The 24,231-nt window shown below is 43.1% G+C and overlaps 1 protein-coding gene and 1 pseudogene across 2 annotated transcripts; both read right to left on the bottom strand.

The window, feature by feature from the left end:
- Positions 1–538: 538 nt before the first annotated feature.
- On the bottom strand, positions 539–23,586 carry LOC129820881 (ATP-dependent RNA helicase DDX3X-like). Of its 2 annotated transcripts, XM_055877953.1 has the most exons (19): positions 23,243–23,586; positions 22,069–22,117; positions 18,793–18,840; positions 11,254–11,355; positions 10,514–10,643; positions 10,300–10,407; positions 9,978–10,077; positions 9,696–9,831; positions 9,037–9,131; positions 8,774–8,872; positions 8,150–8,310; positions 7,625–7,769; positions 7,397–7,541; positions 6,981–7,028; positions 5,264–5,445; positions 4,965–5,082; positions 2,200–2,356; positions 1,949–2,082; positions 539–1,775 (listed from the first exon to the last, which is right to left on the bottom strand). In XM_055877953.1, exons 1-19 carry the CDS (start codon positions 23,285–23,287, stop codon positions 1,678–1,680), a joined length of 2,100 nt encoding a protein of 699 aa, XP_055733928.1. In that variant the 5' UTR covers positions 23,288–23,586; the 3' UTR covers positions 539–1,677. The 2 variants fall into 2 exon arrangements, with proteins under 2 accessions (XP_055733928.1, XP_055733930.1); XM_055877955.1 differs by lacking the exon at positions 6,981–7,028.
- On the bottom strand, positions 8,488–8,613 carry LOC129821631 (small nucleolar RNA SNORA57; annotated as a pseudogene).
- Positions 23,587–24,231: the final 645 nt, after the last annotated feature.

Below are 24,231 nucleotides of genomic sequence, written 5' to 3' on the forward strand. Positions count from 1 at the left end.
TCTCCTCAGCTGCTCCTCTGAGCGGAAAAGCCTCGTCTGGCCATTCGGTACCAGAGCTTTATACACATCTAAAGCAGACAAACCCCCAGAGGAGTTGACAGTACATATATACCATAAGGGGACAAAAGTTGCCCAGCTTTGGCCACCTCCACAGCTACGATAAGGAGCAATGGAAACCAAAGCAATGTTGGCGCACTGAACTTGAGCCCTAACCCCTGACCCCCCCCCCCCCCCCATAACACCAGCCCAGGGCACAACTGTCCTACTCTGAACAGTCCATTTGCTTTCTGACTGGTTAACCCTTAGTGACGGACTGCTCCTGTCTGACAGATGAACCATGCCTCCAACGCAGCTTGAAAAGAGAAAAGGGTTGTAATTAAGTTAAGCCTGCGACTCAGTTCATTTGTCTTATATCTCCTTGACCAAAAAACAAAACACTAGCATGCGTAGAATACCGGCTCCACCGCTCGGTCAACGGTAAGACGGTTTAACGTTAACGTCGCGCCACACTGTGCCCTCCCCACGCTGTGCACCCCCCCCCCCCCCCCCCGACGCTGTGGTCCGTATGGAACCATTTTGAACTTCACTTTCAAGATGGCGCCATTTTTTGTTACAGGTGTGGAGAAACGTTTCACTCAAAAATAAAAAACCTTTTTTTCAAATACTGCGCATGCGCCCACTTCAAATGTTTGGAGTTTAAATAAAAAAACACCGCCCAGTTAATGTAGCTAGCATTTAGTTAACTTTACTAGCTGCCATAACACTGTCAAGCCAATAGATGTGGAGTAACAAGTTACAACATTAAGTGTTTGCGTTGTTTGAATTAAACCCCAGTGTGCGTTTGTTAGCACTGAGCTTAATGACTTTACGTGTTAAGAGATCTGGAATGGCTTTTCGAAAGACTACCGTATCCTTTATAGAGGAGCCTATCCAGGATAGAGTGAGCAAAAAAGAAAAAGTAATCGAACTCTTCGTCCCTTAAAGATTAGAATACAGTTCTATTAGCCACACTAGGAGAACGGCCCAGTGCTGTCGGATGCTACAGTGATGTTAGCTGTTGGAACTCTGGGTTGAACCCGAGAAAAGGCTACATGATGTCACTGCGACAATTTTGAAAGGTTGAAATGGATTCATGACTCGAACGAGCCACAATGCCCCAGTGTTTGCCAAGGTTTGATTAAGTACAAGCAGTTTTCATTCTTCTATGCTTCTTTTTCACCAAATAAATAACAATAATTCAGAGCTCTCGGCCAACATTCGTTTGGTGAAATGACACAGAATTAGTCCTGTCTAAATTCAAAAGGCACAGTACATTAACATACAAATGATCCTCAGGATATTCTTGGGTTTCTTTTCCGTTTATACAAAGAAAGGATTTGCCGTTTTGGTCTGAGTTGCTATATCAGACCATACATGTCAGCACTCCTTTTATCTGAAAAGTGTGCAAATCTCTGCTCCAATAGATTGACGCTGCGCTGGTTGTCTTGGCGTTGCGTCTTGCTCCTTGTGAGAGAAGCGAAAGGGCAGAGAATCACAGTGTGTGCAATGTACTGTGTGTCAGTGAAACTACACAGGGTTGAGTGAGGGGGTAGGGGGTGTTTTATTCTGGCGTAGTCAACATGTGGTTTCCGTGAGAGGATGAGTTTGGTTGGCGTGGCAACCCGTTTGCAATGGCGACTAGTTGCCCCACCAGTCGGTTCCACTACCGGAGTGGCTGTAGTTGCCACCGTAGCCAGCGTCGTTACCACCATAGGAGTTCCCGCCTCCAAAGCCACCTGGGAAGGACAGGTGTCAAATCTCAAATAGATAGAAAGTCCAATAAATTCATTCATTCAGTTATAAAAACTGCAGAGATCTCCCCTCACACATGATTGAAACATTAATTCAAAAAGATCATGATAAAAACTCGTGACATTTCAGAACCATTCTAAGAGGGCCTAGCGCTTACCTCCACCGAAGCCGCCACGACTTCCTCCTCCTCCGTGACCCCCGGTGCGAGGGCCGCCGCGTCCACCACCACCAAAGCCACCGCCGCCGGGCGTCTGGCGGTAGTCCCTGGCACCAAATCCACCAGAGGAAAACCTAGCGGAGGGAGAGACGAAAATACACAGAACATGTAGTTAGCATTCTCCATTCTTGACAATAAATTCAACCTAAGCGGTCCATTTAACTTCCCTGAAAAGGTGTGTGAGAGTGTACCTCTTAGAGCGTCCGCGTCCCGTGTTGCCCTTGTGCTGGTTCTCGTAACCCAGGCTCTCCAGCCAGGAGGGGACTTCCTGCTTGGCCTCCACCAGGATGTCCAGTAGGTCTTTGGTGATGTTGCTGTTCTTGTCGTTGAAGAACGACGTGGCCAGACCTACACACAGACAAGGCTCAATACGCTACACGCAGAGTTTGAGTAAAACTTGAAGGTTTCTTAACTTTTTAGGGATAGGGGGCAGCATTTTCACTTTGGATGAATAGCGTTCCCAAAGTGAACTGCCTCCTACTCTGTCCCAGATGCTAATATATGCATATTATTACTATTGGATAGAAAACACTTTGAAGTCTCTAAAACTGTTTGAATCATGTCTGAGTATAACAGAACTCATATGGCAGGCAAAAACAAAAACAGGAATTGGGAATTCTGAGGCTGGTCGATTTTCAACTCATCGCCTATTGAAATGCCAGTGGGATGTGGATCCGTTTGCACTTCCTACGCCTTCCACTAGAGGTCAGTCTGTAGAACATTGAATGAAGCTTCTACTGTGATGTTAGGCCGGATGGGGGCTGTTTGTGTCAGTGGTCTGGCAGAGAGCCAGGTCCTGGTCACGCGCATTCCAAATGATATCGACTTGCGTTCCATTATTTCTACAGACAAAGGAATTCTCCGGTTGGAACGTTATTGCATATTTAGGATAACAACATTCTGAAGATTGATTCTATAGTTAGTTTGACAAGTTTCTTCGACCTGTAATAACTTTTTGAAGTTTTCGTCCGACGTTCCCCTGGACCTGCACGAGCGTTTGGATGTGTATACTAAAAGCGCTAACAAAAGTAGCTACTTGGACATAAATAATGGACATTATCGAACAAAACAATTTATTGTGGAACTAGAATTCCTGGGAGTGCATTCTGATGAAGATCATCAAAGGGAATATTTATCATGTAATTTCGTATTTCTGTCGACTCCAACATGACGGAGAAATCTTGTTTACATCTGAGCGCCGTCTCAGATTATTGCATGGTGTGTTTTTTTTACAAATCTGACAGCGGTTGCATTAAGAACAAGTGTATCTTTAATAGTAAACCATGTATCTTTCATCAAAGTTTATGATGACTTTCTGTTATTTGATGCGGTTCTCTCATCAAAGGGAATATTTATCATGTAATTTCGTATTTCTGTTGACTCCAACATGACGGAGAAATCTTGTTTACATCTGAGCGCCGTCTCAGATTATTGCATGGTGTGTTTTTTTACAAATCTGACAGCGGTTGCATTAAGAACAAGTGTATCTTTAATAGTAAACCATGTATCTTTCATCAAAGTTTATGATGACTTTCTGTTATTTGATGCGGTTCTCTCCAATTTCTCCAGATATTTTGGAGGCATTTCTGAACATGGCGCCAATATAAACTGAGATTTCTGGATATAAATATGCACATTATCGAACAAAACATACATGTTTTGTGTAACATGATGTCCTATGACTGTCATCTGATGAAGATCAAAGGTTAGTGATTAATTTTCTCTATTTCTGCTTTTTGTGACTCCCATCTTTGGCTGGGAAAATAGCTGTGTTTTTTGGATTTGGTGGTGATCTAACAAATATATGTTGTGTTTACGCTGTATAACATTATATATTTTTTTTAATCAGACACGATAGGTAGATTAACAAGATGTTTCTTTCATTTGCTGTATTGGACTTGTTCATGTGTGAAAGTTACATAATTCTAAAAAATATTTTTGAATTTCCCGCACTGCCCTTTCAGCGGAATGTTGTCGAGGGGATCCGCTAGCGGAACGTGTCCTAGAAAGGTTAAAAGCTATTCATGCAATGTGTGATGTTAAGTAATATTGTGGTTTTAGTGTTACTCATCTGGAGTTAATCTCGTTTCTTAGCATCCCAGTCATATGAGAAATGATACATAGATGCGCATCACCAACACACGACACTGTTGTTCACCGGCACCCCGACCTTCCGTTAAACGTGCACCAGTGGGCCTCCTGAGTGGCGCAGTGGTCTAAGGCACTGCATCGCAGTGCTATCTGTTCCACTAGAGATTCTGGGTTCGAGTCCAGGCTCTGCTGCGACCGGGAGACCCATGGGGCGGCACACAATTGGCCCAACATCGTCAGAGTTAGGGGAGGGTTTGGCCGGCAGGGATATCCTTGTCCCATCGCGCACTGGCGACTCCTGTGGTGGGCCGGCTACAGTGGCCGCTGACAGTCACCAGGTGTATGATGTTTCCTCCCACACATTGGTGCGGCTGGCTTACGGGTTAAGTGGGCATTGTATCAAGAAGCAGTTCAGCTTGGTTGTGTTTCAGGGGACGCACGGCTCTCGAACTTCGCCTCTCCCGAGTCCGTACGGGAGTTGCAGCGATGAGAAGACTAACTAACAATTGGATAGCAATTGCAGAGGTGATCACACCATTCTCATTATACAACCAACCCGATTTCAGACTGACAACTGGATACATAAGGTGATTGACAAAAGGAACACACGTGACCTTGCTATCACTAACAATATGATGCAAATCCGAGGATAATTTAGTATTTTAGTCAGGGTCATGTTAATTATGCAGCAAACAAAAGAAAGCTCATTCAAGTTTTTGGCAGCAAAACGTTCTACAACTTTCTTCACATGCCCTTAAGAACAGGACCAAGGTGTGTTAGAGATAGGCCGGGTTAAAATCCAACCCACAACCCACCCCTACATGACATACACAGTAAATAAATGGCAAACACTAGTCCCACTCACCCAGGTTCCCCACACGACCGGTACGACCAATACGGTGGACGTACTCTTCGATGTCGCTGGGCAGGTCAAAGTTGATGACGTGCTTGACGTTGGAGATGTCCAGACCACGAGCAGCCACCTGGATGAGAGACATAACAGGCAGTCAGTCACAGAGGGAAACACTACTCAACCGGCAAGAGGGGGAAAAAACTGGTGATCAACGTTTGGGATGATACGTTTGGATGCATGCCAGATTAAAGGGGAGAATGACACAACTGCTTATGTGTTGACAGAGTGCGAGAGTATGCGTGTTGTCGTACCGCGGTGGCCACCAGAATGGGGCAGCGTCCGGAGCGGAACTGGTTCAGCGCCTCCTCTCTGTCTCTCTGGGAGCGATCTCCGTGGATACTGGTGCAGGCGTAGCCCTCGCGGTACAGGAAGTCCTCCAGGGCATCCGCTCCCTTCTTGGTTTCCACAAACACCAACGTCAGAGACTCCTTACCTAGAGAGCGGGAGAGAGAGACCGAAAGAGGAAGAAACCGTACTGAGCTCACATGCGATGAGTGGGATTAAGACTTCAGATACTGGGGAGTAGGGAGCAGGAACTCAAAACATAGCAGGTGATGTGCCCGACCCCGTCACCATGGTGCAAATAAACAAAATGGCAACTGAAAAATGGAGACCAGGGGGTGCAGAAGCAGCTGGCTTTGCTTTCACCGACAACCATTAAATTATTGTTTCTGTTTTACAGAGTTTATGCACCAAAAGTGCTCATATCAGAATCAGCCAATTGTCCCATAACTCAAAATGTCTTCACAGCCATTTGGACTGGTACTATAGAGTAGCGTCATTGTTTTATCTACAGTGGACTAACACGGCATTAATGGCTATCAGAGCAAACACTGGACAGTGAAACTGGATGGTGGTATTATGGGGATATAGTGATGGGGGAGCATTGATATTCTCTGATGATACTATGCCTGTTTCCAACGCGGTAGCATTCATTGGCAGATAGGTCGTGTTTGGTATGGTTGGCATGGCAACACTGAACGATGGAAGTCCAGGACCTTGTTGGTAAAATGCATCCCATTTTCCTTTGCTTAATTACTGATCTAACATGTTTGATAGGTGAAAAGGATAACATCGAATGGCATGGAAGCCAAACATTCATCTATACAGTCATGTTATATCAAAGATTTCACTCCTTCCGTGAGGTTGTCTTTCTACGTATTCACAACAGGTTCTAGGATATCTACACACGTCCACCTCTTAGGGCCCGGTTACCATGGTGATGAAGATGTCTGCTTGCTTTGGTGCTAGCGTCCTGTGACATCTAGGCTATTTGTTAATCTCCACGATAGGCTGTTTTACTAGTTGCCAAGGAAACGTTGGCTCTTCGAAACTTAAGGCTGATGGACAAGAATTGGTTTGGAAGGTCTGAAATGCTAATACAGAGGGGTGTGTGTACTTTATTTACCATAGACCGACAACCTATACAAGATGTAACTGCGTGACTAACAGAAGGTGTAGCTCAGTTTCCAAATGCAAACAGCCCACGGTGTCCTTAATCTCTCTACACATGTAGTGTGGGTGTGTGCGAGTGTGTTGAAAATCGTTCCAGACAGTAACACCAAGCCAGAAAGTCCCTTATTCAAAAAGAGAGGAAAATGAGTTTAAAAGCAACAGGTTGTGCTCCAATTAGAAACCTTGAGGGTTACAAGTGTTACTGCTGTTTTAAATGACAAGGCTGGCCAACCCTGGTCCTGGAGATACCATGGTGTCAGTTACTCAAATGAGTGTCTTCCCATTGGGCTGGAATGAAAGCCTGCACACCACAGCTCTCCATGACCTGGAGTTGCCACCGCTGACCTAAGGGCAGGATTCCCATGGCCCTGAGACTGCAAGCTTTATTTCTGGCACTAAAGCTACTATGAGAAATTATGAAAGGAGAAAGAAAGGGATGTGGGGAGGATGAGGAGTGGGATGTTTGCCAGTTGGTAGGGTCAGACTAGAGGTTATAAGTAGCATAATACTTACCAGGTGTCACTGCAGCCTCCTGAACATCAGGAGCGTCACTGGGAATGACTAGATAAAACCAAACCGCCCAGCAAAGTAAACCAAAGGCAGTGTGAAGCAACTTAATACTTAACAGATATGTGATAACTAGCACTTTCCCATCAACCACCCTCTGTTTCACCCAGAGGAGAACGGTGAAGGTTCATCATGCCAACTAGTTTAGGAGACACAATTGTGTCCACGTGGACGTTCAAGGGAAAAGACTAACAATGTACCCTCTTAGATAAAAACCTTAGCAAGTGTTATGAATTAGTTTCAATCTGTGACTGAACGTTATACACATGTTTAGGATGGAGTTTGGTTTGTTTGTCAGTGAATGTGAGTGTGTGAATAGTTTGAGTGTTACAGGTTAGAGTTGGTGTCTTCGTGTTTCTTACCTGTAGCGTTCAGCAGGTCCAGGAGGAAGGACCTCTTGTCACCGTCCTCCACCCACACCACCTTCTGAGTGATGTTCTCAGAGGTGGAGCCCACACGGCCCACAGCCAGGAAGATATAGTCCTCCAGGAAGTCACGCGCCAGCATCTACACAGTCAGAAACAGTCAGAAACACACTATAGGGTTCGACTCAGTTTCTCAAGCTTTCGTCACTACTGGGGTGTGTGTACCTGAATCTCCTTGGGGAAGGTAGCGCTGAACATCATGGTCTGACGGATGCCTTTAGGGGGCATGGTGTCCTGCTCCACGATGCGTCTGATCTGGGGCTCAAAGCCCATGTCCAACATCCTGTCAGCCTCATCCAGCACCAAATAGCTAACGGGGACGACAGAAACAGCCAACTGGTAAGCACTAGCCAACTGGTAAGCACTAGCCAACTGGTAAGCACTAGCCAACTGGTAAGCACTAGCCAACTGGTAAGCACTAGCCAACTGGTAAGCACTAGCCAACTGGTAAGCACTAGCCAACTGGTAAGCACTAGCCAACTGGTAAGCACTAGCCAACTGGTAAGCACTAGCCAACTGGTAAGCACTAGCCAACTGGTAAGCACTAGCCAACTGGTAAGCACTAGCCAACTGGTAAGCACTAGCCAACTGGTAAGCACTAGCCAACTGGTAAGCACTAGCCAACTGGTAAGCACTAGCCAACAGGTAAGCACTAGCCAACTCGTAAGCACTAGCATACGTCCCACTTACTTGCAGTAGTCGAGGCCAATCTTGCCCCTCTCCATCATGTCCACCAGGCGTCCAGGTGTGGCCACCAGAAGATGACAGCCTCGCTCCAAGTCTCTGATCTGCTGACCGATGTCAGCCCCTCCGTACACAACGCAGGGACGCACGCGGGAGCGGTACGCAAACTACAAGGGGAAGACATACAGGACCATTCAGAACCCTAGTACCACCGATAATTCCGTATTAACCATTATCCTTTTGTCATCTTTGGAGTATTGTTCTATAGCAGATGTTACATAGATTCACATCTGCCTGCAGAACACTGATTACATAGAACCTGATGCCTGTCCATTTCAACATGATAGAGTCCCAGTGATTGAGGATAGAACCAGAAAACGAGAAACATTCTGGTACCGAAGACATAGCACTGGACATTTTGTTTCTCCATAACACACACGAGGAAACAGTGTGCATGCCAACAATAGAGGTCAATATTTTCTTAATCTAGCTGCAATCACTCAACATGTTGGTAATCAGCAACCTTCAAGTCAACGGTTCCATGTTCCTTAGCCACCACTAGGCTACTCTACTATTACACTGTCACTACAAGATCATTCATGTTCTGTCCACGGTGTATTTAGCACATACCTTCCTGGACTCTTCGTATATCTGCAGGGCCAGTTCTCTGGTAGGAGCCAGGACCAGGGAGAGGGGATACTGCTTACGGCGCCCATATTTACCACTGTCCTGTGGAGGGAAACGACAAGTGTAGGGTCAACCTCAGCACACAGAATAAATAAACAGCACACGAGCAAGTCAAGGGGGGCAATTGAATTGCTGTCACAGAAAAGCAATGTTTCAGATTGATGGGAAAACTCGACGTTGCAGGCTGGTCGTGTGTGTGTGTGTACCTGTCCGTTCTTGGAAGCCGCTGTGGCGTCTCCAGGCCCCTGTGTGTAGATCTGGCTCAGCACTGGCACCAGGAAGGCTGCCGTCTTACCCGAGCCTGAGGAACATTCAGTCTTTTAGTCAATACGATAATCATTCATCTTGGCTGGTCTAAAAGGTAGCAAGCGATAGAAAGACGATCAGAAAACCTGTTTTAAATTCACAGTATAACCAGCTAGCACCTCTCCCTTCGAAGTAAAGAACATTCCTTCATAGGCAATGCCACAATAACCCAGTGATGCTGAAACACATTTTTTCACTTTAAAAATGGCAACAACAAAAAAACAATGTTTGCAAAGTTATACAAACCACAACTGCATGTAGATGGACTTTTAACAAATTGCACTGTACTTGCAAATTTACTTGAAGAACAGTGCAGATGCAGAGTTTGGTAACAAAATGATGGTTTGTGCCATTTGTGTTGCCATTCAGTTAACATTGCATCTCCACTGTTCTTCAAGTAAGTGTTTTAGTAACATGTTTTAAAGTAGTCCTTTGTGCACAGAGTTTAATGATTTATTGAACTTTGCAATCATTGGTTTTAATTTAAAATACATTTTAAAGTGAAAAATATGAGTCTCAGCATCACTCATTGTGGATCTTCAATCATTCAGTCCCATACCAGTCTGAGCGCAGGCCATGAGGTCTCTCTTAGACTTAATGACGGGGATAGCGTATTTCTGGACGGGGGTGGGCCGCGTGTAGTGGGTCAGGGCAATGTTACTCATGATGATCTCCCCCATGTCCACATCATGGAACTGAAATAGCAAAACACAGGCGGCGTTAGTTTTGGATCACTTCTACGCTGTTGACTCTTGTCAATAAGAATAGCTTCAACATTTTCCATACACAGCATTTCCTTTGATTTACATGACCAACTGGTAAAGCCAGTGATACGACTTACACTATCAATGTGTGGCGGGCAGTTGGAGCCAGTGGCCTCCACAGGAATGTCATCGTATTTCTCAAAGTTAATACCAGTGTTGCCGCTTGAGAACAGCTCCCTGGATGAGCGGAGAGGAAAAAGATAGCTTGGGTTATAACAGGACTCTTCAAAAGTTGACCGGGAAAACCAAACTGAATATTGCACACTACCGGCTTTAAGAGTGAGACTAAGACTGATGAAAGGTCAATATGATTGAGTATGCTTATATATGGCACGCTTCAAGTTGCCGAAGTCCTAGACACACTGGTTTTGGTCAATTTAAAAGAGGAGTGAGACTCACGCTTCCAGGCGTTCGTTAGCGGGGCTGGGTTTGGACCAGTCCTCGTCGTCTCTGGAGTCTTCCTGCCAGCGGTTGTTACCACCACCACCATACCCTCCACGCTGATAACTGCAAAAGATCAACACTTTTACAAATCAGCTGTCTGAAACACCACACACCTAATTGTATGGCTAAATACAGAGTTCCAACAGACAGTGCACCGAGTGGTACTTACCCCCCTCTGCCCCCTGATGATCCCCGGTCGCTGTAGAAGGAAGATTTGCCCCTCCCTCCAAAGCTGTTATAGGCTGCATCTTGTCTGGGAGCACTGCCCCAGCTTCCACCATCTTGTCCACCACCAAAACCTGGGCAGGGAGAGTAGATGGCTCAGTGAGTAATACATTCAACATTCCACTAACATACAAGAATTATCTACCACCAACAAAATATTGTTTGTGAAAGAAGCAGCCATTGTGGTAAATAGATTTGATGAGTATAGGGTTAGACTGAATGTGCAGGGGTGTTTGTTTAATCTGTACCCTTACAGCATAGTCTATTTGATCAATAACAATTTTAATGTCTGATTTCTATTAACACATTATTTCCATTGTTGGTGAGTCAAGGAAATCGTGCCTCTGCAGATACCGTCTAGTGTGTGTGTGTGTGTGTGTGTGTGTGTGTGTGTGTGTGTGTGTGTGTGTGTGTGTGTGTGTGTATGTATATATATATATATATATATATATATATATATATATATATAGTTATTACCAAGTAAATAGAGTATACGCACAGCAGGATCTAGAGGCTGAGATCTACAGCATAATACATTACCTACTACTTGTATCGGTTGTAATTACTATTACTGATGAATAGATAAATACAATTTGGCACAGTAGGTTTCCTCACCTGCGGTGTGCACTGGCTGATTAAACAAGGTGTCACCCATTGTGTTACTACGGCAGCTGTCACACCCACCTCTGTCATTTCGGGGAGGCCCGCCGCGTCCCCCGTTGCGGTTGTCATGGTAACCGTTGGTGACGCCGTTGCTGCGTCCGCCATCCCATCCTCCTGGAGAGTCTTCATGGACAGGGCGAGGAGAGGAACGAAAGGAAGAGGAATGACAACAGGTAGAGAGAGTGTACTATGTGGTTGTCATGTATTCAGAGACTACGAAGGGGATAGATTGGATTCCCAGGCCCACAGACAAAGGTAAAAATTCCCAGAAGAAAAACACAGTACCAGTCAAAAGTTGACACTCATTCAAAAATGTCTTTATTTGACTATTTTCTACATTGTAGAATAATAGTGAAGACATCAAAACTTTGAATTAACACATGGGGGGGAAAAAAAAAAAAGTGAACCAAATCAAAATATATTTTAGATTACTTTCTTCAAAGTAGCCACCCTTTGCCTTGATGACAGCTCTGCATACTTGGCATTCTCTCAACCAGCTTCATGAGGTAGTCACCTGGAATGCATTTCAATTAACAAGTGTGCCTTGTTAAAAATTAATGTGGAATTTATGCAATTGAGCTAATCAGTTGTGTTGTGACAAAATAGGGGTGGTGTACAGAAGATGCCCTATTCGGTAAAAGACCAACTCTATTATGACAAGAACAGCTCAAATAAATGCTTCAGAGTTCTTCTAACAGACATCTCAGCAACTGTTCAGGAGACTGCGTGAAGCAGGCCTTCGTGGTCAAATTGCTGCAAAGAAACCACTACTAAAGGACACCAAGAAGAGACTTGGGCCAAGAAACACGAGCAATGGACATTAGACCGGTGAAAATCTGTCCTTTGGTCTGATGAGTCCAAATTTGAGATTTTTGGTTATAACCGCCGTGTCTTTGTGAGACGCAGAGTAGGTGAACGGATGATCTCCGCATGTGTGGTTCTCACCGTGAGGCACGGAGGAAGAGGTGCGATGGGGCTTTGCTGGTGACACTCCGTATTTTATTTAGAATTGAAGGCACACAACCAGCATGGCTACCACAGCATTCTGCAGCTCACCACACCTCCAGGCTGTGTAAGGGCTATTTGACTTAGGAGAGTAATAGAGTGCTGCATCAGAAGACCTGGCCTCCACCCAATTGAGAGCGTTTGGGATGAGTTGGACCGCAGAGTTAAGGAAAAGCAGCCAACAAGTGCTCAGCATATGTGGGAGCTCCTTCAAGACTGTTAGAGGAAGCTGAAGCTGGTTCCAGGTGAAGCTGGTTGAGAGAAAGCTGTCATAAAAAGGCAACGGGTGGCTACTTTGAAAAATCTAAAACATTGATTTGTTTACTACATGAATGTGTTATTTCATATTTGATGGTCTTCCCTAATATTCTACAATGTAGAAAGTAGTAAAAATAAACTTTGAAAGAGTAGGTGTCCCAAATTTTAGCTGGTACAGTATATATTGCATACACATGTCAAAAGTTGACACCTACTCATTCAAGTTTATTTTTTACTAGTTTCATCATAGCGCTTGGTTTTTGTGACTGCACTTGAAGAAACACTCAAAGTTCTTAATTTTCCATATTGATTGACCTTCATGTCTTAAAGTAATGGAATGTCGTTTCTCTTTGCTTATTTGAGCTGTTATTGCCCAAATATGGCCTTTGTCTTTTACCAAATAGGGCCATCTTCTGTATACCACCCCTACCTTGTCACAACTGATTAGCTCAAACGCAGTAAGGAAAGAAATTCCACAACTTTTAACAAGGCATACCTGTTCATTTAAATGGATCCCAGGTGACTACCTCAAAGCTGGTTGAGAGAATGCCAAGAGTGTGCAAAGCTGTCAAGGCAAAGGCTACTTTGAAGAATCTCAAATATATTTGGATTTCTTTACTACATGATTCCATGTGTTATTTCATAGTTTGGATGTCTTCACTATTATTCTACAATTTAGACCGAACTTGAGAAAATAGTAAAAATAAACAAAAAACCTGGAATGAGTAGGTGTCCTAACATTTGACTTGTACATGCACGTTTATCCCCACCATCCTTGCAATAAACATTGGCAAAACTAGTGATAGAGCAAAGGACTTCTAAAACTAATTTTCAGAGATTCAAGTTTTTAAAAGGGAGGCCAACTGACTGAACTTGGCAGTATGAGTTCACTACAACAGTGTGCAAGTCGACAGAATGAAGAGTGCAGACACTTCAAAAGACTCCTACAATAACCCCTATTCCAAAACACATGTCTAGGGCAAGACAACCCCGAGTTAGGACTACAAGGCTAGACTGCTGTCCAAGAGACATTTACCACAGCAATCATTCCCTGCCATCATTGTGGGTTGGGGAGGAGGCATAGCAGGGATGGACATTTCGGTCTACACCACTTCCATAGGTGACAAACAGCCCAAACCACAGATCTAGGGTCAGGTTTATTCTTTCACTTCATAGCGGTAAAGCTTTAGATTAAAGGGAGAACTGATCCTAGATATTAATTTTAAAAAGGCAGCTTCCACAGCCAACTGGGTCTTCAGGGGGTTCCTTCAAGTGCTAGATTTCACACTTGAAACACAGGGCAAACCTAATGTGGTGTGCATGCTAACGGAGGATTCAGACCAGGCCTAGAGCTGTGTACAAAGACACTGTTCATATCCCTGTGCAAACACATTCTGCAGGATCACAGGCTACCATTCAGAGCCAGCATTAACAGAGTCAGATAGCTTCATCTTGGAAAAGCACTGAGGAGTCCAGAAACACTTCATGTAGCCTAGACCTCTATTGATGCAAACTGTGCATTAACGTCAAGGATGCAATGACATGTAACTCAGATGAATGCAGCCTGACACTGATTAATAAAACAATTCTATAGAAATTACTTGAGTTTAAGTCTCCAAACGTAAGACACGTGGCTCGTGCCATGTTTATACAGTGACTTGGGTAGGCAGTCATTGTAAATAAGATTTTATTCTTAACTGACTTGCCTAGTTAAAAGGTTAAATAAAATGCGTTTAATTTCAGACAGTACAATTAGCAAGTCTGCTCATTCTTTATAGAAGGGACTATTTCTGGACAGAAAAGTTAAAGGAGTGGTTCACCATCTTTAAAAGTATATATATATATATATATATTTTATTGTTATAGGATTCAGACAATTTTTGCAATTTCACTACTTAAAGAAACTTAACCCAGCCGTGAAATACTTCCTAATTGCTTGTTGTGCAGTGCAGGGGAATCCCCCCCCCTTTTGATTTTTTTAGAAACCACAACTCCAGAAACGTCCTTTAAGAAACAGACGTCTCAGTATAGTGATGCAGGTCTTTAGATGTACACATCAAATCGTGCCATTCTTAACTTTATTGGCACCGCTATTTTCCCTTTTGTGTGCGACTCAAGCCGTTTCACCTACCCAGCTGTCATTCTCTGTGCAGCCTGCTGCTAGAATGGACAGAGGTAACTCTTGAGTAGCAATACAAATCTAATAGAACGTTGCATCACTATACTCAAATCCTAACAGTTTCCAAAAGGACGTATTTGGAGCTTTGAGCAAGTTATTATATATTTTTTTGTGTCCTCACAATGCATAAGTCTAAAAACAAGTGAAATAGAAAAAAAAATAAGTTTGCCCACCCTTCTACATGACATTTAAAAATATATATATATTTTTTTATAAAAGTACCCAGAAATGGTGAACCACTCCTCACAGCAGATCAAATTAAGGAAATCACTTTATAATTAATCAGGATTCAGATCAGTCACCAGACAGCAGCACACGGCAAGCTCTGACATCACTATGCAAGGCACAACGCCAAAGCGAAGCTTCACCAAAATGAAAGCCTCCAAGTTCTGCATGTTTCCCTTGGGGCATTTTTGGTGCATTCATAAACAAGTGGGAAGGTTGTAATTGGCAATTGAAGTCAAAAATATCAGTTAAGATGCATTCACGTGACTTGAACAGATTGGCTATTGCGTCAACCATAAACTAAAAGTACAGCTATCATGTTTGTAAACAAACGGAAAAATATTTATTTTTATGAATAGTGTTTTGTTGAATTTATTTTCCCAAAATGCTGTTCGAGGTCATTTCCTTAGTAGGTGACATCAGCATGTGGGAGAAGTCGGAGCTCAGGGATGATAGATGAGTTAACCACTAGTAATTACCAGTTGGAGGAGCGTGCGTTCAAGTGGATTCTTCACAGTTATGTGGGCTCCCGTGTGGCGCAGCGGTCTAAGGCACCCAGTGCTAGAGGCGTAACTACAGACCCTGGTTCAACCCTGAGCTGTATCACAACCCAGCCGTGATTGGAGTCCCATAGGGCAGAATTGGCCCAGCGTCGCCCGGGTTATGGTTTGGCCGGGGTAGGCCATCATTGTAAATAAGAATGTGTTCTTCACTGACTTGCCTAGTTTAAAAAAACATCCTTCTCTCACCTGGCTATGAACGCAGCATTACAGTGCCTATAGGAAGGATTCCAAGTATAGGCTAGGCTACTAGACATTTTACACTCATCGAAAAGGCTCCCTTTCATTCAGGAGTCCCTGCTTTAATTGTATTCCTTTTGTATGCTCAGAACACACAATGTAGGCTCATTGACAGTGCAAATACTTATGTTTAGTATTTACAGTAGTATGTTAACATTAAGCAGCTCACCTTGGAATTAGTAATACAGCCATACTAGCTAGCTGTGCAGGGCAGAATCTTTACAACACCTATTCACCAGAAACAAGCTACACTAGAAGTAGCCTCGACACCCATCTATGGCTGCATATCCTAAAGTGATACCCTATTCCCAGTCGAGGGAATGTGTTGAGCAGGTACAAATCAGGTATATCACATGTCTAACCAGCCCCCACTGACAAAGTGGTAAAAGTATTGGTCTTTCCAAAAAGGCTAGAACTCTTCACATTTGGTTCCAAATACAAATGAAGTTTGTATTAACGCACATTATCAGATCTTAAATATGAAGTTGTTTAACATTTTAGGAAGCACCCCAAAATAATAAAGCTCCTTTGAACAGAACCTGCATCTGGAACAACCCACACTGGTGTTGCTGTGTGTAAGGCCATTTCATGCATCTCAGCACAAAGCAGACAGAAGGGACTTACAGAAGTTGACTGGCGGTGGCACTGAAAAACCACACTGTCTACCAGAGGAATACGCATTTTCTGTTGTGGAATAAAAAGACAAATAACGTCACAAAAGTGAAATGAAACTAACCCAAGACGAACCTTGTGCAATATCTTAAAACGTCAAAGTAAATCCCATTTTGAATATCTCATTAAATCATGGCACAACTTCTAAGAGACAAGTCAGTCTTAATGAGTCAGTGCTAGCTTAGCCAGCGTGACACCATTTTCTTAGAACTCAAGACTTTTCTTTCCCTAATATAATATTGTTGTGTTGGGCCCAGTGAGGAGCAAGTAGCAAACAATACGGTTACATGTCTAAATCCAACAACCCTGATGTGCAGATGATTAAAAAAATGCCAGAGAATGTCTATTGTAGATCATTTGCATTAACTTCAAGAATACAGAGGAAGGAATGTCCATGCTACCTTCTCCCAACACAATATGTTAAGGTAGGTGCTTGGACTTGCATTAAGTCAGAGTTGATTGTAAAAAAAAACCCGACCTAAAAATAATAAATCCTGGTTTTTCTCATGGGCATTCAGAAGACCATGTGGGTTGCCTATATCCAGCGCAACACCAAATGCTAAGTAGCAAGACCATCCGTCCTCCAATTGTTGGTCTTGCAGGCATGTGATATGTTGCGTGAAGTTGAGCTTTAAAACAAGTTGCCTGGTGAAGAGGCTACGCGACTGACGTCAGTGATAGGGCTGTTACACCAGGCACCAACTCATGCAACTCAACATATGCTTGTGCCGATAGCAGGCCAATAAAAAGTAGGAATCACGAGACTACAAGGTTGGACAACAGAACATTGTCTTGATTGAAACTTGAGTAAATATATTCCTCTGAGTTGCTGGAAGCTGTAGATCAGAGTTGTTCACCTCGTGTGGGCGTGAGGAGTCAATATGGGCATTCCGCTAGCTTTCTCCGTGATAGTCTGAAGTACCTGCCACGCGAACAAGTCGTATGCACTCAACCAGTTGTCCAGTTTCTCCTGTCTTTAGTCACCTCAATAACTTTCTCTAGGTCAGCAGTTCCAAATGGGAGGTCCACTAAGTTATTTTGCGCAAAGAAAATGTGTGCGCGAGACTGTGCGGAATGGTTGTTCAAGAACTTTGGGAACCGCTGCTCTAGGTCACAAATTACTAATCCTCCTTGCATCCTATCGGAATGCACAAGGCACCTTTGCAATGTCAAGTCATTGGATACGCACTAACTGTACACTAAGTGTAGCTTGTGTGCGCATCACTTACTCTTTGTAAACAGGAAGTGAAGACTAATGAGTGATCTGATTGCTGAAGTGGGTTTGTGTAAAGGAGCGATATGTTCCCTGGGTGGAGAAGCAGCAACGGTCTAGTGTTTTGTCACACCTGGTCAGGGGACATGTTGAAAGTATTTTGGCAGTACTTTCCCCAGGTGGCAAATTATAGTCCTCCGCAGCGATAGATAAGGCCTCTGGCTACACGTTTCCCCCTTTTTTTTCTTCAAATAACGCTATTACGTTCGTCAAGAGCTGTAGAAGAATTGGCTTGGGGCTGTACAGTAATAGCTATCATAATAGGTAAGCCCCTTATGCGGGTGGAAGAGGTGACAGCTGATCATTAAGTAATACAGGTTCAGTCAGAACTCAGAGATTATTTCCATGTTTGTTCGCCAAGAATTGTTCATCAAGAAGAACACACTTGTGATGTAAGTGTTGGTGCTACATTTTGGATAAACAACTTAGTTAACACAATGACAAAGAGTAGCAAGAGAGCCGCATGTGAAGTGTCGCCATACACCACCGGCCTACTGGGAAAGCCATCTTTTCATGCTGTTCAGGATGGGGTAAAGCATCTGGTTTTACTTTGAGGGTAGCAGGCTCTACTTTGTCTTTGCCAATAAAAGCACAGACAGAAGATCTATTTTTGTTTTTCCCCCTAAACTCCTGTACTCTGAGAATTTGAGTCTTTCTTGGTTGCCTTTGGCCTCAAGGAGCAGAAATGCGTACAAATCAGGTTACTGAGATATATTTAACGAAAAGCATTCTGCGTAACTGACAAATGCATGCATTTCTGGTCAAATTTGTAATATCAACCCACCCTGACCCTATTATAACAGACCAAAACACATTAATAACAAGTCCTTTTTCTAATAACTGCACTGAATGTCAAATTCTCACCCAAATCTGTACTTGTACACCGTGCCTCATGTATTTTAAAAAAAGGACTGAAATGGGGTAAGCGTAAGCCAAAGGGAGATTCCACCTTTCCTTTTAAATCCATGAAGGGAAGTGACCAAGTGTACACTTAGGGGAGAAGGGTAGGCCTATAGAATTGGGACATTGTAAAATGATTTTGCGCTAGATTTCACTAAGTGTGGGTCTGTACTGTAAGCAAAGACTGTGGCAATACTAGTGAGTCATGTATTGTGTGTGATTTACTTTGTGTCAAAGAGATCACTTACCGTTTTTGGAAACCTCTTTGTTCCTCAAGTGAGGTGGAATGTAACGCCCTGGAAAAAGAAAAAAGTAGGACTGTCAGTCTTCGTATCGAGAAACACAGTGTATGGTAAAGCTATGAATATAAAGACCAACGGAATCGCCACAATGGGATACACTGCATGCAAATCCTTGTTCTGGAAAAATTAAAAAAATATCCAAATTGTCAACTAACTAAGTGTCATTTTGCCACCTTTAGCCTACGTGTTATCTGTACACGCTAACCCCTTAGGGCAGTGTTTCTAAAACTATGTGGTGTCGTCTGGTTTGAAAATGGGGTACCGAGAGAACCTGAGATCACGCCTAGATCATAGAATCTGAGTTACTTCGGTAAGCGGTTCTCTTCCTACAAATGTAGCTCACTCTTTTGAACGATTTAAGCTACAAAATATAATGACCCCATCGCTGAAAGATAAGACTCAGGAAAGGAGCCACCCAAGCGGCGCAGTAGTCTAAGGCACTAAGGCAGTGTTAGCTGTGCCACTAGAGCTTCTGGGTTCGAGTCCAGGCGGTCGCAGCCAACCCCGAGAGCCATGGGGTGTCGCACAATTGGAGCAGCGTCGTTAGGGTTAGGGCAGGGATGTCCTTGTCCCATCGGGCACTAGCGACTCCTGTGGCGGGTCGGGCGCAGAGCTCGCTGACAGTCGCCAGGTGTAAAATGTTTCCTCCCACACATCGGTGCGGCTGGCTTACGAGTTAAATAGGCATTGTATCAAGAAGCAGTGCGGCTTGGTTGGGTTGTGTTTCAGAGGACGCATGGCTCTCAACCTTAGTCTTGTCTCATCGAGAGGGGAGAGGCTAACTACCAATTGGATACCACAAAATTGGGGAGAAAAAGTGGTAAAAAATAAAATAAGACTCAGGAACACAAGTCTACCGTTACACTCTACAATGCTCACAAGCACGCAGGATTCATTACAACAGAGTGGACAAGAACAGGTACTAAATCAGACAAGGGGGAAAACATCAGTGACGACAATGTTCTTTTCTACATAAAGTTCATACAAAATGATTGCATGATGATCTTCTGATCATCACAATACCTTATCGATGCATTTCAGTCATTTCAAACCATACTTCCTTCAGATTTACAGTTGAAAGTTTAAACTCAGTTTCACAATTCCTGACATTTAATCCTTGTAAAAATTCCCTATTTTAGGTCAGTTAGGATCACCACTTTATTTTAAGAATGTGACATGTCAGAATAATAGTAGAGAGAATGATTTTTCAGCTTTTATTTCTTTCATTACATTCCCAGTGGGTCAGAAGTTTACATACACTCAATTAGTATTTGGTAGCATTGCCTTTAAATTGTTTAACTTGGGTCAAATGTTTTGGGTAGCCTTCCACAAGCTTCCCACAATAAGCTGGGTGAATGTTGGCCCATTCCAGAGTTGGTGTAACTGAGTCAGATTTGTAGGCCTCAATGCTCGCACACACTTTTTCAGTTGTGCCCACAAATTTTCTATAGGATTGAGGTCAGGGCTTTGTGACTCCAATACCGTGACTTTGCTGACCTTAAGCCATTTTGCCACAACTTTGGAAGTATGCTTGGGGTCATTGTCCATTTGGAAGACCCATTTGCAACCAAGCCTTAAACTTCCTGACTGATGTCTTAAAATGTTGCTTCAATATATCCACATAATTTCCCTCCCTCATGATGCCATCTATTTTGTGAAGTGCACCAGTCCCTCCTGCAGCAAAGCACCCCCACAACATGACGCTGCCACCCCCGTGCCTCACAGTTGGGATGGTGTTCTTCGGCTTGCAAGCCTCCCCCCTTTTCCTCCAAACATAACAATGGTCATTAAGGCCAAACAGTTATATTTTTGTTTCATCAGACCAGAGGACATTTCTCCAAAAAGTACAATCTTTGTCCCCATGTGCAGTGGCAAACCGTAGTCTTGCTTTTTTAATGGCGGTTTTGGAACAGTGGCTTCTTCCTTGCTGAGCGGCCTTTCAGGTTATGTCCATATAGGACTCGTTTTACTGTGGATATAGATATTTTGTACCCGTTTCCTTCAGCATCTTCAGAATACCAAATCAAATGTATTTATATAGCCCTTCTTACATCAGCTGATATCTCAAAGTGCTGTACAGAAACCCAGCCTAAAACTCCAAACAGCAAGCAATGCAGGTACAAGCACGGTGGCTAGGAAAAACTTTCTTGGGAAAAACTCCCTATAAAGGCCAAAACCTAGGAAGAAACCTAGAGAGGAACCAGGCTATGAGGGGTGGCCAGTCTTTTTCTGGCTGTGCCGGGTGAAGATTATAACAGAACATGGTCAAGATGTTCAAATGTTCATAAATGACCAGCATGGTCATTTGCTGTTGTTCTGGGATTGATTTGTACCAAAGTATATTCATCTCTAGCAGACAGAACGCGTCTCCTTCCTGAGCGGTACGATGGCTGTGTGGTCCCATGGTGTTTATACTTGCGTACTATTGTTAGTACAGATGAACGTGGTACCTTCAGGCATTTGGAAATTGCTGCCAAGGATGAACCAGACTTGTGGAGGTCTACAATTTTTTTTCTGAGGTCTTGGCTGATTTCTTCTGATGTTCCCATGATGTAAAGCAAAGAGGCACTGAGTTTGAAGGTAGGTCTTGAAATACATCCACAGGTACACCTCCAATTGACTAAAATTATGTTAATTGTATTTAGATGCTTCTGATAGGCTATGACAATTTTCTGGATTTTACCAAGCTTTTTAAAGGCACAGTCAACTTTGTGTATGTAAACTTCTGACCCACTGGAATTGTGGTAGTGAATTATTAGTGAAATAATCTGTCTGTAAACAATCGTCGGAAAAATTACTTGTGTCATGCACAAAGTAGATGTCCTAACCGATTTGCCAAAATTATAGTTTGTTAAACAAGAAAGAAATTTGTGGAGTGGTTGAAAAACGAGTTTTAATGACTCCAACCAAAGTTCATGTAAACTTCCGACTTCAACTGTAAATACTTTAACTGATTTGTAATACCTTGTTCCAATTTAAAAGAAGTTAAGATTGGCCGATAATCACTTTTTTTTTTACATGGTGGGGTGAGAATTGTATCAAAATGGGGTTTCAGGCCAAATAAAATTGTGAACCCCTGCCATAGCAGTATGATCTAATAGATAATGTAATTATATACTAATAGCCGTACACAGAACAATTTCCTGTCATTGAATGCCCTATGAACATCTGTGCTCAAAGAGGAACACCACTTGAGACAAATATATTTATGTGAATACTTACGGCCAGTGCCTCCTCCCTGTCCGTCTGAGTTCAAGTCTAGGCCAGCAAGCTGAAAACACAAAATACTGTTAAGGCACACTTACCACAAGCACTGTATAACCAAAGTATAAATGAATGCTTCCAAATCAGATAGAGCAAAGTGCCAAAAAAGAGTCAGATCCTAGCATTGGCTGGAAAAGCTACGTTTTCAGTATGAGAGAGCCTATGGGTCATATAAATAAATAAAATGTTGACATTAAAGATAAATTGATTCTGAGTGTGCTAAAGGATCGATTCACAGCCAACGTTCTTGGCTTGAGTCCTAAGGTTATTAGTGAATAGACTAACGTTAACATCTAGCTAGCTACAGACAACATACAATCAAAAGGAGGTTAAATAACTAGTTAACTATGTTTTACATAACAAACCCAACATTAACTAGACAATGGCATATTGGTTTCGTAATCGCAGTCTGAAGTAGGTTTTTTACTCTTCGTCCCCTACTGTACAGTAGACAAATTGTTATTTCCTGCGCCACGTTTCAAGACTCAGCAGTTAACGTTACTTTTACCGGCCGGTAGAATTTCATCAAGGTAACCAGCTAGCAAGTAAACTAAAGTTAGTTTAATATCAATTGGGAGGTAAATAACTGCTTCACATGCTGACAAATCTAAGCTCCATAGATAGCTACATTACTTAGCCAACGTTAGCTAAGGCCTAACAGAGCCTGGATAAATTGCCGTAAAATCATCAACTGCGCAATCGGTACCGGCCTCACGTGTAGGTAACCTTAGAATGGCTAGTTAAACATATTGTATAGGTTAAAATTAACAGTGTTTAAAGCTGCCAGCTAGCTACTATGCCGTAATAGATAGCAAGTGTTCACGACAATCTTTTTGAGACAAAGAATTTGCTCCCGTTTAGTTTGATCGGAACCGAATATTACTAGGCAGCATTCGCTAGCTCCGCCATGACCATCTAATTTCACCGGCGACACACACCAACCACCATTTTACCAGACACATCCACGCAGTTAGCTACGCGCTAGCTAACGTAGCTTGGCTCTACGGGCCACTTCAGCTTGCTAGCTTAGCATACACGTAGCAAGCTGACAGTGTTATTTTAGGTGTCTTAACTTGATATTTGTTAATTTTTTTATTTTACTAAATCAATAAAAAATGAAGTAGTCACTCACCTGCTGATCTAGACCATGTGGATTATCGACGACCACATGACTCATAACTAAAGAGAATAGTGAGGATTATTTCTCAAGAGAAATGCTTTTCTTTGTTAGCAGGCTAAATTAGCTAGATAGTTTCTTTGTAGATCACAGAATTCGTCCTTGATTCCAGTCCGTAATATGTAGCTGACTTGATGTCCTTTCAGGCAATTAAACACATTTATTTTGTTAATAAATATTCCTTTCTGGCAGTTTCTACGTGGTTTCAAATTAAAGTACCAACTTCAGCTGTAACCGACACCTTCCACTGGCTTCTCCGTGGTGGAATGAAGCTAAACCACTCGCACAGGTACCGCGAGATATCACTAGAACCCGCAACCTCCTCTTCGGTTGGGTTTATCGGCGGTAGGCATCTAACGTTAGGATGCATTACCGCCACCTACTGTACTGGAGTGTGGGCCAGAGACAGGGAGAAACTAAATCCTGCCAGCCCGTTGCTCTAGAAAAAAATATAACAAAATATACATGTCTGCCCCTTAGTATCTATATTAAACTGCTCATGCCATCTCTGCACCATCACTGTCCATATCAGCCTTTTTGTCTCTGCCTTGCTCATTGAAACTACAACATCAACATCCCCACTACACTAAGTGCTTGTTTAGCTAGTACATCAACTGCCTCGCTCCCCTCCACCCTCACATGGGCTGGGACCCAAGTAAATCGTATCTGTATACCCATCTGTCTAATCCTGCCATGAGTTTGTAGTACCTCATAAAGCAGGTATTGTGTGCTACGTGAGCTAAATAACTGCAGTCATCAACACTGCACATGAATCCGAGCAAATAAGTACTCTGTCAGGCTTGACTTCCTCCACCCACTGCAAGGCCAACAGTATGGCCATTAGCCTCCCGTGTATACAGCCAGACAATCTGTAATACGTTTCCTGACTGCTACCAAACATTCCTACACTACAAATGCTGATCCAGTACGTCCTGTTCTTGGAT

Source organism: Salvelinus fontinalis, chromosome 23, assembly GCF_029448725.1.
Source record: "Salvelinus fontinalis isolate EN_2023a chromosome 23, ASM2944872v1, whole genome shotgun sequence".
NCBI classification, from domain to species: domain Eukaryota; kingdom Metazoa; phylum Chordata; class Actinopteri; order Salmoniformes; family Salmonidae; genus Salvelinus; species Salvelinus fontinalis.